Source organism: Pezoporus flaviventris, unplaced genomic scaffold (assembly GCF_033815535.1).
Source record: "Pezoporus flaviventris isolate CSIRO_AGI_PZ_B2104156 unplaced genomic scaffold, CSIRO_AGI_Pfla_v1 ptg000002l, whole genome shotgun sequence".
In the NCBI taxonomy this organism is placed as follows: Eukaryota; Metazoa; Chordata; class Aves; order Psittaciformes; family Psittacidae; genus Pezoporus; species Pezoporus flaviventris.
This window is the reverse complement of record NW_026892550.1, coordinates 39,998,434-40,012,229: the sequence shown is the minus strand read 5'-3', so window position 1 is coordinate 40,012,229 and position 13,796 is coordinate 39,998,434. Positions and strand designations below refer to the sequence as shown.

Here is a 13,796-nt window from a genome sequence, read left to right as displayed (position 1 = left end):
CAGGCCAGTCCTGAAAACAGTCTCTCCACAAAATTACAGACACTGCAGCTATTTCTTTAATGTGTTTATTCGTAAATCAGAAATGTACAAGAAAAGATTTAAAGATTTACTTAATTTCTCTTGCTTTTCAGAACCTCCCTGGTCAACGAACTCAGATCAAACACAGTCCCTCTCCTCATAAAAAGTGTTCCAAGATTATCCTCTCAGGTATACCTATATAAATCTTTGCAGCCTTCTGTAGGGCTCCATACAGGACCACTTAGTTCAATTTTGTCTGGTTTTAACTACAAAGAAGTATTCTGCTAGTGAACAAGATTAACATCCTTAACATTTGTAACAAAGACAGTCACTGGTCTCTATGACATCTGAAGTTTAATGAGCATCGCTTCAGTTTTGAATTGTGTCATTACTCACACATTACACTTAAAGCACCATAGCTGCAGAACCTCAACAAGAAGGGAGGTTAAAACAAAGAGTAACTTATGTGAGTTGCACAGGTAAAATGCAAGATAGGTGTGAAACTAAAGAACTGGGAGTTGTCTGATACCTATATGCCTTCAGAGTGAGCATAATCATGGCTCAGTTTCTAGAACTATCTCAACCAATACTAAAACTAGACACCTGGCTCAGGTATGTATTCACATCAGACCATCTGCTTAATCCATTTCTGCAGAAGTTGATCTAAGACCTTTACACCAGTAATTTGTTTTTACACAACTATTTTAGCATTCTCAAGCTACATTTCCTTCCCTTTTAGTCTGTTGAAAATACTGCAGAATCACTTCCATTACCCAAAGATTCTATCAGCTAAGGACCAAGAACAATATTTGTTCACTAATCAGAGAGAAACCTGAAGTTTAACTCATGAATCTAAGGCTGGAAACCAAAGCTTAAATTCTCCACAAAACATAATTTTGCCGAATTCTCAGTGGGATAAAGAAAAACAGTAGGCTATGGCATATAATTCTGGTACTGGAAAGTCTTGTGACAATCCATATAAAATCAATTCACAGCTGTAAACATTTTCCTTGGCTTTCCTTAATTTTGTATCATCTTGCTAGTATAATAAAAAAAAATTATTCTATTCACAGAATTATCCAAGTACAAAACATCTATTCTTTTCTAAAATGGTCTAACAAACATATGGTACAGCTTTTAGATGATACTTTCAACACATACTTCAGATGGTATCAACACTTGCAGATAGTCGTACCTCTATAGCTATCAAGTCCACTCAATCCACTATATTGAACAAACAGGCTGGCAAGAGGCATAGAACCACACATGTACTGCAAGGTCAGAAACAATCACAGATTTCGATGCACTAAAAAAAATTTTTATTTTAGTTGCATCTTAATATAAAAAAAAAATAATTTTAATTTCTTAACACTGTTTAAACTGAATTCTCAATATTTCATTCTTCATATTCCCTCTGTAACAAAGATGATGTAAAACGCACTATTTAAAGTAAAAAAAAAAGTAGGAAAATACTTTTTTTAGTGTCTCCCCTCCATTTTTTCTAGAAGTTCTTATGAATATCTTTTTCACAGGCAAGCATTCATTGATCAGAAGGGTCTTTCTTTGGGGGGCAAAAGAGAGGGAAAAGAATGACTGCAAAGTTTTCATTAAGCACTATTCTCATGAAGAAACAATTTAGATTGGCAGACTGCAGAGTGAAACCTCTAACACAGATGGATCTCCTTCATGTGCTGTGCAACCATGTAGGAGTCCACAATCATCATTAGAAATTGTAGTTACTTTCTAGATCCTCTGCTTTCTTGATTCTCTGCCTTCCCTGGTACTACAGAGCTCTTTTCTCCAAATCCACAAGCTTCCAAGTTATTTCCCCTGTGGTACTATATATGATTATAGCTTGATGACCAAGAACTGTTTCAAACTTTCCACTCCTCTAATATTATTGACTGAATTTCTAAAATGTTAAATTGCCCCTAATGTTTGAGCTAAATCATACTATGTGAAAAATTCAGCCCCCAGATGAACTCTACCTCTATTGCTGACACTTTGTCTACAGTTGACTTGACATTTAACATTTCCATTGTTTAAGTTGCAAACCACTGAACAGAAAGTTCTGCCTGATTATGTGGATTTTTGAAGCAAAATAATATTTTCTGTTTGCTTATTTGCATAGAGATACTGAAAAATCTTTCACAGTCCTTCAGCTACTTCACACCTCTGTAGGGGCTTAAACTCTGGAATGAAGCATGAATTTACTGAATCACCAACCCACATGGGTTTCATTTAGGAAGGTTCACAAGAATGCATTGGTAGCACATTCCAATTACCTCTTAGAGAAAAGCTTATGGCTTGGACTGGTTTGTTCAAAGACAAATAAATAAGTATAATTTTAGAAAGACTGTTTCCCCTATTATTATACACAATGGAGAATTAAAAGAGAGTAAAAACTCAAACTGAGAAAATTGTAACTCTATTCAGATCCTGAGCCATCTCATCAGTGAGTTGATTGCTCATTCTTTGACTTGTTAGGTCAGGTAACTATATGACATTTAAAATATTTGCTGAAGGATTAAACCACCTAAAAAGTTAAGAGTTGCTCTATTGCAGTGAGTTCATTTAATATTGCTTTTAAAACTTTTTACAGCAGTGTAATGACAGACCTTAATTTATTCCAATTATCTTTTGTTCACTTTGATTTATGAACAGTAGAGCTGAAATAATCAGCTCCATTGCTCTTCAGACTTCCAAGAATATATTTCATGAGTATTGTACAAGTCATCTTTTTGCAGCCATCACAAATACTAATTGCAAATGTCTATTTTTATGATAAGGAATGGTATTAGCAGACAATTAAGGACAAGATCATTGGTTGCTCTAAACTGCTTTGGCACAAAAAATAGTTCACTGAATAAATTTTTCTCAGCCAACATACAAGGCCAAATATTGAAAGTACGTATACTAAATTCTTAAAAGGTACACCTACAAAAAGAATAATCTTCAGTAATAACTGAAACAAACACCCCAAAACTAAACAAAACAAAACAAAACAAAACAAAACAACAAAGAAACCCAACCTTGGGATTTCTACCATTTACTACAGATTAATAGATCTCGTCCTGTCTGCTTTTGATGATTCATCACAGTTGTTCAGATCATTAATGTTGTGCTTGCTGATCATCAATCCAAAAAGTTATTTCCCCTGATTCCAGCTGTACTATAAGTACAACCAATTACTGCCTTAGCCTGCGGTAGGAAAAGTCTGGGAAAACTATTTATTTTTTCTTGAGATCAATTATTCTTTAACTCAGACCAAACTTTTTAGTACCTTTTCAAATGTCTGACCTGGTGCAAGTGCATCCTAAATTACCTGCTGCCCAAGACAGCATTAAAATGTGTAGAGTTTCCCTTTTTTAATAACGGGCAGCCCATTTCCATTGTCATATATAAAAACAACAAACCTAGATAAAGCAGATGTATAGTGCCATCACTTCTTACATAAAACTAAATTGCAACAAGTTTTAAGCACATACATATTATCACTAAGTAACACTTTAGATATTCTTAAAAAGAAAAAACTTAATGACCTACCACTGCTTTAAATTATTCACCCTTATTTCTGTTCCTACATGTCACCGTCTACTTATCTTTACCTTCTGTCTCGTTCTTAACAGTGATTAAAGAGCAACTGATTGGACAGAATACACAGTAGATGGTGATACACTGTAGACAGTAGTAGCTATTTTGTGTTAACAGTATTATGAAACTTAATTCATACTTTTAAGTGGTATTTCTTTTTTGCTTAGAAATGCCTTTTTTTCAAACAGAAATTTGGTTCTGGATGCTAATTGTGTAAGCCATGCACACTTTGTCTTCTGCTCCATCATTCAAAATTTTACTTTACAGGTGACAAATACACCTAGTTACAGAAAGGTTTCATTTTTCTGAAAGGGCTGGTGTTGCATGGTCAAAGGGAACTGACATCTAACAAAGAGTAAATAGGGCCCTTGAGCAGTTAAATATACCAGCTAACTCAGCCAGTGGGGTTATTTCCCTTTTAGCTGTTTTTCGTGATTCACATTCATAAAATGCTCCCCTGGCTGGTATATACACCAAAGAGTAATAAGCTCAAGCTTTATGTTTGTTGCATGACATCCCTAACAAACACATGCTGTTATTGAGCATTTTTATTGTTGGCTGGTGACAAGTTGGATTTAACAGACAGTTTCTATGTTGTTACTAACTTGATGAATACAGGCAATTTAAAACCTGTCCTGACATACTGCTCACACAGTTCATTTTTATTTAAACAAAAAAATCAAAGTACTTGAAGGCCAGAAATTTTATCTAAGACAAATTCTCTAATGACTAACTTCACATGAATATCTCTTGAAATAAAACATAAAAAATAAAAATACAGTATTTGTCTACGTAGCATGTTTGGAGTTTTTTGTTGTGGGGCTAGTTTGCTTTTTGTTTGTTTTCTAGAAAAGGCATGCAGAATTAGCATTCTAGAAAACTAAAATATTGCATTTCAAGTAAGCTCTAACTGCTGGTGAATTTATTTTGTTGGCTTTTATGAAGGCTTTTTGTCAGACTTTAAAAATTTTCTTTTGGTCATTATCTGGCATATGAATTTAAAAAGAAAAAAAAAACCAAAACAACAGAACCAAGAGAAAGACAAAAAATCACAAGATGACCATACTAGGCCTGAATTGATGTACATGTTCATGTTTATTACATATCTGCCGCCACTTATTTAATTTTTTCTTTTACTGTTTAGTTGAATAAAAATTTCAGTGTGTTCTCTTATTCTTCAATTCTTTTTTCTCCTAAGTTCCATATATGACAGGTGAAATTACTCATCAGCTGAAGGCAATTGTGACTATTTAGGCAAAATATCAACTTAAAATCATTTGAATTAGATGAATTCTTCACTTGCTTTGGAATGGGCCTATTTTTCTTTTCCCAGTCCTGTTTCTCCTTATTGTATGATGTTTATCCCTATCCACGGTTGTTTGTTTTTTTTTTCCTTCCTTTCTCCTCTATTTACATGAAAAGGCACCTAAATGTCAGTTCTGTTGGGGTAGGATCTCTAGTACTTGATAGTTTATGAAACAGTCACTTTTTTTCTCTCAAGGCATACCTGTTCCAAATGTAGCAGAATTATTTAACGCTCTTATACAGCTGAGTGTGAGGATGGTTGATTACTTCAGGGACATAACATGCATTTTATCTACTCAAGACATGTGGCAGTAATGGTACATAGAGTCAATTTCTATTCAGCCATATTAATTTAAAGATTCCTTTTTAAATTGCATATGGCTGATTGCTAATTTACTTGTTATTTAAGTGTTTTGTAGAATATATATACATTAAAAAAATCTTCCATCAACAGTCTCTTTAGGAGAAGCCAAATGATTTTGATACAGCAGACTAGATTCATCAGTCATGTACAGAGTAAATCCTAGAACTGACAGTAAATTAATCTTAAATTGCATCTTTTCACATTTAACACACTACCACTCACTACAATCAGAAACTGTATCTTTTTTAATGGAGATGCATATTTACATATGTAAGTTGAGATTTCATCTAAAAGTGAATGATGTCTCATAACTGTAGAACAGTTAAGATCATCCTAATGAAAGCATTTCTATAGAAACTTGAAGTTGGAAGAGCAGAATAAACAACTGAGTTAATTATTTACAGAGGTGTTTTGAGGCTAAAATGGGTCTGTTTCAGCTTGCAAAGAATTTAACAGTCCTAAACATACAAAGTGCTAATACATATTAATGCAATATTCAGATGCAAAAAACCTAGACTGCAGAATTTTTCAGTGCCTACAGGTAGAAATGTTACAGGAAAAATATGAAAATAAAATTATATTTCACATTCTTACTAATGTATTTTGAGCCCTTGGGGAGAACTTGAAAAGGTTTCTTCTGCCTGTATTAAGTATTGCCTTCTTTACCGCACATTCTCTTTCTCTGTCCTGTATGTCTTTTAAAATTCAGGTGGTCACTTTGTTCTATTCTTCCATACTTAAGAGTATTTCTATCACAGTCAGAACTTCTTTGTTCTGGCTGTGACAGAAAAGATAATTCTACATTAACTGAGAAAAAGACTTAAATTCACAAGAATTTACAGTGTTTCCTGGCATGGATTACAATATGAACCATTTTAACATCATATACTCAGCACCCATGTAATAAGACCAATTATATTCACGCATCTAAAGACAGTTCATGTTGCATGTTCAGTCATGGTCTGTTTTAAAAACAGAAAGCCTGATAAGTAAAAGCAACCAAACCAAACCGAAAAACAACACCCCCCCCCAAACCTCCTCCCTTGCCCCCCCCCCAAAGAAAACACAAACAAACAAACAATCCCCCCCAAACAAATAGAAACAACAGAATGTGCAGGAAAATCCAGTTCATGAAGAGTTATGTTGCATCACAAGTCCTTTCAAAACTCAGAAAGTGGTTGGTTTTTTTTTTTCTGTTTTTTTTTTTAATCATGAGAATAACTCCAATACAACATACATGCAATACAATATGGCAACTGCTCTGAGCAGTAGTGGAAATTAGTAAATATTATTTACAAATTAAGATTTATGCTCCTAAATTAGGGAATTACCAGACTATTAAAAGTTATCAATTCCTTGGGAATACTCCAGATGATATTACATCTCAATTTTAGCATGTGGAGCAGTGGAACTTCTGAATATTTTCAGAGGCAATAAAGAAAAACTCTACCAAATGTGTTTATTTTGACATCTAGCATGTTTTCAATAAAACTCTCATTTAGTTTGTTATGAAGACAAGTGTTCCAAAGCAATACTGAAGTAGGTGACATAGTCTCAGATTTTCAAGGTTTTAAAATTATATTTTCTTTGGAGATAATGTTATAGTTCATTTGAAAGTTGATTATAATTCAGCAAAAACTTACCTTATATGGGTAATGATGAGGGTTGTGGCTGGAATGAAAAAGTCATCCACTCTGTCAAACTGCTTTCCCACTGGCTGAGTATGGATTATGTGATGAGAAACACTCCCACTGGCTTGTGTTATCACCTACATAAGTAACATCATTATAAACAATAGAAATACTCTTTCAAAATTTAATCACTATCCAAATAAATGAATACAGTATTACTTCTGTATTCCATCTCTTCTATTACCCTTTAGTTACGTTTAGGATTTTTGTTGTTGGGTTTTTTTGTTGGTTTTTGGGTGTTTTTTTTTTTTGACACTAGATCCCACAGTGAGTCTAAATTTCTTAAGCACTTCAGCCAGAGTGAAAAAATAAGGTGTTATCAACTGATCCACAGGAAGTTATAGCTATGCACACTCCTTGTCAGTCATGAGGTAATTCAACATAGCACAGACGTATTTCAGAAGCAGAAGTTTAATTGACTTCACACACTCCTTATGTTGTTATGAACTAATTTTCCTCGAATCCCCAGTCTTGGAGCTTCTCTGAGGTAAATGTTTATGCGTGAATGAAAGACAATTCCACATAATAACCACTATGATATATCCACACACATGCACTTAAAAGTGAACTAAAATAAAAATAAAAAGAAAATAACAGGTTATCTATACTGTAAGGAAAAATGCGAGTGAAGATGATCAGTCATTTTAAACCAGGTAAGACAGACTCAATTATCAATCCTTTTCTGGGGAAGACTAATGGCTAAACTCCTGCAAATTACCTTGCATACTCCCTAAGAGCCTGTAGGTGCTAAAAAGGTGGTTTAGAATGTTACTCATTCTTTCTGCTTAAGCCCTGTGTTTGAATTTCTCTTATTCTTTATCTTATACATATTTGAAAATACATAAGCATTTCTAAAGAAAAGAAAAATATGTTAAAATGAAAAGGAATTTTGAAATTATGACATAAAGACAATCACCATATTTTCAGGGCATTACTTTAAATAAGGAACATAAAGCAGGGGAAAAGTAGGAATGAAAGATCAGCTTCTTGAAACATTTGGTTAGTGACTGTCCCTAGGCTTGCCACTGCTTAGAGGTATGGTAAAAGTAAAGGTTTTTAACATATTACATCAAAAAAAGTAATAAAAAAAGATGGAACTTGTCAACTTCAGAGTATCAATACATTTTTAGTGAAACAGGAATATGCCTAAAATCCAGTTTATCCTATAATTAGGGACACAAACACCATAAACAGCAATAGATTTCTCTCAAAAGACCGGCACGTTCAAAACATGCTGCTGCTTTTACTCTGTTTCTTACCCTTCTATCAATTTAGCATTGTCACTTCTGAGTAAGAGTGCTGAAAATTATCTCTATCTTTTTTTAGCAGTCAGTTGTGTTTTCCAGTTACCTGAAATCATTTCACTTCCCCTCCTGGGGTCATGATAATAACACTTTAAGGCAAACATGCAAAACATTGCAATTACACAAAGGTTCAGTTTGTCCAGATTACCTTGCATATAATTATTTTAATCACCTCACCTGCAAAGTTGGTGAATTCTTTTCCATGTTTCCCCAGCTTAGCACCCAGACTTGATCATGAGATTTATCATAGTGTAGCTTCACTGGAACAGGATCTGTACTTACTGCCTGAAGCATCACAAAAATAAAAATCCTTAGTTCCTGCCATATTTTCAGAAGACAAATAATATACATGCTGGAATTAAAATGATGACTGGACATGCACTTCTTGTCGTATTTAAAAATTACATTGTCAGTTGTTGAAACAGACTTCTGATTAATTCAAAGTTACTGAACTGCTGATAAAGTGTGTTTTATTAATTACGTGCTCTAACATTTGGCACCAAAATTACGTTACACTGAAGTTATTAAGAAGCTGAAAACAAAGGTTTTAAATCAAGTAGAAAAGTACTTTTCTTCTTTCTCTACCATCACTCTCACTTTAGCCATACAAGTTTAAAAACTACTTTAATTATTGAAAATGGCTATGAAGGATAGAGTATTTTCAAGTGACATACTGAACTCAATTACACAGTCCTGTATAAAACCAACACAACATTGCTACACCCAAAGCTTCTGATTTCTGCTGAACTGGGTAAATTTTCCTGAAGTTGGAAAGATTGTTTTCATGGTTTTTCCAATTACGGTTGCTACTTTTGGTAGACTTGTGATCAGAGTCTTTTCACTACAACCTTGAGCACTGACTCTTGAGACCAGAAACTTTTTGAAGACAGTTAAGCTTTACACTTCCTTTTTCCAAGGAGAACTAAAGATTTCAGAGGTGTGAAATGAGACGACAATGTATTTGATTAATAGACATTCTGCATGAGCTAAACAACTGGGGGGATTGCTTTTCTATTTTCATCATTAGAGCAGAAAAAATAGGCAGGAATTGTTCTTTAGTCTCACCATTATGGAAGTGTAAAGTACAGCTTGTTTATCAGTTTGTCAAGGAGAGTACCAGCTGGCTAATTAAGTGAACCTAATTTAAACTAATGATGTAGATCCTCAAGATAATGCACTAATGGCTGGCTGAGACTGCTGATGATACTTAAGTGTATTCCTGAGGCGTTGCAAGCCACAGCTTCATCTTGGCAGAATTTGGTTTTCCCTTTGAAAATGGAAAATGAAGCCAGGTTACTCATGGGCTCATTTAAAATCATAAAGATACCCCTTCAAAAAGGTTATTTGTGTTTGATAACATTTTTCTGCTGCAGGCTAGAAGACAAGTTGTCTAAAATAATACTTGTGCTGTTGTACAGCTAATTTGTTCAGGTGTGTCAAATTTCCTTTTGGCTTCCCCAGGCAAAAGGTCTGACCCATACATGTTCTGCTGAGTGAGTGCCAGCTGTATTCAGGGTCTGGGCCCTGGCATTGCCTGGAGGAGGAGAAGGAATTGCCTTCAGAGTCAGACATGGGTAATTTAGCTCCCAAGAGATGAGCCGGAGGCAGAAAGGAGCTGAGCAACTTAGAAGCAGGCTTTCACAGCTGTTTCTACCGAGCCAGCCTGATCTGTCAGCCGCACAGTGTGGACTGACCAATGATGAGCTCTGCTTGCTTCAGCATGCCTCTAAATCATTCCTGTTAAGGTGTGCTGCTAAACAATACTGAACAACCGCAGGTGACAGTGCTTGCTCTCAAGAATTTACAAATGAAAGCAATTATTTCTCTCAACTTTATATAATGAGAATTACCTAGCTAAATCGAAAAGTCTACATGTATCACTTTAAAGATACACCATCCACGTTTCCAAAAAAATTTCAATTTATTCTGCTATAGAATCTTCTTTAAGTACTTATTTTGATAGAAATAATTGTCAGAAATAAGTCATTCTCAACTCTAGTTGTTACCTATGTGCATACATCATCTACGTTAACTTTCACAGCAGAAAAAAATAAATATACACACTAGTACACCAGAGAAAACAGGACAGTAAACAAAACCAAATCAACATTATTTTTACACAGTTACACAACCTAAAGTCCTTTCAAATATGTTTTTTAGTTGTCTTAGGATTTTTTGCACCTTGACAGAATTTTTATAAGACTGATGCTCACTTCCAAAATATGGAGTTTTCTTCACATTTGTTCCTGCTAGAGTATGGATTTTTAAGAACTTGGTTTTACAGAGCAGGTAGGTGGTTTCTTCTTTAAGATAATAGACTAGAAAGAGTTAAAATGTAAATGATATATTCTGTAGTAACATGACAAAGAAAAGGCAGTCTAGTAAGCAAAATGCTCTCATTTCTGAACAGCTTAGCATCTATTTTCCAAAAATCAATTGCATTTTGATTCTTCTTCTGTGCTAAGCAGTACTGTAAGTAATGAAAATAGACTGATCTGAGAAATTAAACTCCCTTCCTTGCTTCCTGTTTGTATGAATGTTTATATATGTGCATATGAAATGAGCAGAGCAACATTTAATGATTAGAAAAATCCTTGCTGCTTGCAAAAACAAACCAAAGTCAAAAATAAATGCTTGTTGTTAAAATACAAGGAAGAAAGGGCCATGCTTGTTGTAAAAAATGCTGAACGAAGTATCTCTTGACTTGTCTTTAAAATACAAATTAGACTTCAATTCAAAAAGCCATCTGTGAATCAGAAGCAAGTATAGTTTTTTACGGTTTTATACTATGCATAAACGATTGTAAAGGTTTTATATTATCCTGATTTGTTTCGTTTGCAACTACTTTTACTTGTCTTTGGGTTTTGTTTGTTTGTTTTTTTGTTTAATTAAGGTTCAAGTATGGCTTGTAAGTTTAGTATGGTTAAGCCAGACACTGAGCAAGTCTCACAGTAAATAATATTCAGGTCAGTAACAAATTGCAGAAATTCTCTTCAGGTGCCCAAAAGTGACAGTAACACTTGGTTTAATTTACTTATCCTAATCACCTGTTGTCATGTTGTCTTACCTTACCCTTAGTCATATTGTCTTACCAAATGTCTATATTGTGAAATGGAAAGATAATTTATCATTAATATCTAAACATCCTAGAACTGTCAAAACTGAGACTTTCATTCCTGCAAAAGGTTTCCACAGATGGGATAAATTTCATTCTACAGTTCCCTAAGTTCATGATTTGAATATTATTAAATTAATGAAAACCAGTGCTTTTCTATCCCTCAAAATAAAATTTCTTTGAAAGTGAAAGTTCAGGGTTTTTTTCTGTATTAGCATGAACACTTGTGGAGTATCAGGAACACAGATTTAGTGCACAAATCTCCATGTAACACCTAGTCATTCTGTATGGCTGCTTCTCAGCTCATTAGAAAACTTGAATATTCATATGATAGAACAGCAACCTATTTAACTCCATCCAAAACCTGGATAATCTCTTTGCATAATTCAGGGAGACGGGATGTACTTTTATTAGTGACTAATATATTGAATTTTATTTTAAATCAACATATCATCATAATGAGTATCTCTAAATATTCAGCTAATGGTAAAGCACTCTGTAAAATAATAAGTAATGAATCTGAAGGCAAATTAGAAGAGTCTATAAATCAAACTACTACTAAATTTTAAAGAACATTAAATTTTTCTAATATTTGTCAGTCAGCTCCAAAGGCACTGAAGTCTAAATACTAATAAATGCAATTAGATTGGTATTTCATCCATTGTATGGAGGAAGTCAAGATGACACATGAATGTCAGCCAGAGACCAGGGGAACCATTGTCAGAGATTCCAGTCCTTCAATTCTATAGATTGCAGAAAGTTTTTTTAGTCTTCCTTCCTTCAGAAATACATTGAATTGACTGTAAAAAAAAAGTTTTGTTTTCAGAAAATGAAATTCATTACCTCCTCAATTCATGTCTACTTTGATATGCAAAGGCCAATTTAACAACTAGGAGGCAAAAGAACAAAAAAAACCCAAACTTCCATTTTTATTTTTTTACATAAAACATTTTATCAGTCCCTATCGACATTTGGATAGGTCAAGTTTTGAGGAAGCTCTCTACTGAGCCAGATGACAGAATATAGAAGGCAGAAAATGTAGATGTTTAAAGACTAAAAATTTTTTTTTTTTTGGTGAAGTTAATATAATTTTAAAATTGCAATTGAGCTATTTTTTTTTTTTAATTTACATTAATATAAATAATGCATACTAGTGTGAAAGAATGGTTTGGGTTGGAAGGGACCTTTAAAGGTCCCTTCTCTGCAATGAGAAGGGACATCTTCAACTAGATCAGGTGCTCAGAGCATTGTCAAAAAAGACCTTGAGTATTTTCAGGGATGGGGCATCTACTATCTCTCTGGGCAATCTGTTCTAGTGTTTCACAACCCTCAACATAAAAAAGTTTCTTCCTTACATCTAGTCTGCATCTATCTTCTTCTAGTTTAAAACCATTACCCCATGGTAAGGGTTTTAATAGGACCACTACAGGTCCTATTAAAGAATCTGTCTGCACCTTTCTTACAAGATCCCTTCAAATATTGAAAGGCTTTAGTAAGTTCTCCCCAGAGCCTAATACACAATACATAGTCTAGACATTAAAGATTTTCATTCATTTATTAGAGAAAAAGTCAAATGGCATAAAGAAAAGCTCTATTTAAATATTTTATCAACAATTTAGATTAGATTTCTAATTAAAAAAAAAACTTTTAAAAGAGTTTTATTTAGTTAAAAAGGTCTGTTTCCTATGAATGTGGTGATACTATATGTAACCCTGTAGATGTAATTCTGTATGATTAAAATTTAAATCAGAACACCCACTGTGTGTCAAAACATCTTTATCAGTTTCACATACAAGTGTCCATTCTTCTCAGAATCAGAGCAAGACTTAATAAGTTATTAACTAGCTTCAGACCTCTTTGCACAGGAAATAATTTTATTTTAGAAAAAAGAACCCTGCCTTGAAGTAAATGACAAGATTTTATATGATACACAATGTACTTAAAAAACCACCCACAAACACACAAACTCAATTGAAAACCAAGCCCCTTGTCTGCTGACAAGACAGTCAGCTGTCTTGTTGACAGTTCCCAACTATAATTGATTGACTTTTTTTGCCACTGAAAGCAAAATAAACCTAGTATTTCTGGTCAACTGACATCATCTGAAAGACTAAGTATTATATAATGAAATATATTCTATTATATATGTCTGATTAAAAACAAAAAGAAAGAAAAATAGTGTAATATGGTGGGAATATTAGGCAGAAACCAAATAGCAAAAAATATTACGGTTTTGCCTCTTCCATATGGCTTGTTAACATATTTTAAGACTTTAAATGCTCTTCATATTCAGAAAATATATTTATAGAATTAATAACTTTATGCTATTATTTTCCAAATGCATTTTCACATCCCTTTAACAATTGCACATACTAAAATTTGTTCTCATGTAAATCCCCCACTTA

General features: G+C 33.7%; 1 protein-coding gene across 3 annotated transcripts in view; it reads right to left on the bottom strand.

Moving 5' to 3' along the window:
* The window catches only part of FSTL5 (follistatin like 5), a 317,762-nt gene that overhangs the window by 26,276 nt on the left and 277,690 nt on the right, over window positions 1–13,796 (bottom strand). For all 3 annotated transcript variants that reach the window (XM_061475634.1, XM_061475650.1, XM_061475640.1), the window contains 2 exons: window positions 8,454–8,561; window positions 6,925–7,049 (listed from right to left, as the gene is read on the bottom strand). In XM_061475634.1, coding sequence (XP_061331618.1) covers window positions 6,925–7,049; window positions 8,454–8,561 — 233 coding nt within the window. The remainder of the gene's footprint in view (window positions 1–6,924; window positions 7,050–8,453; window positions 8,562–13,796) is intronic.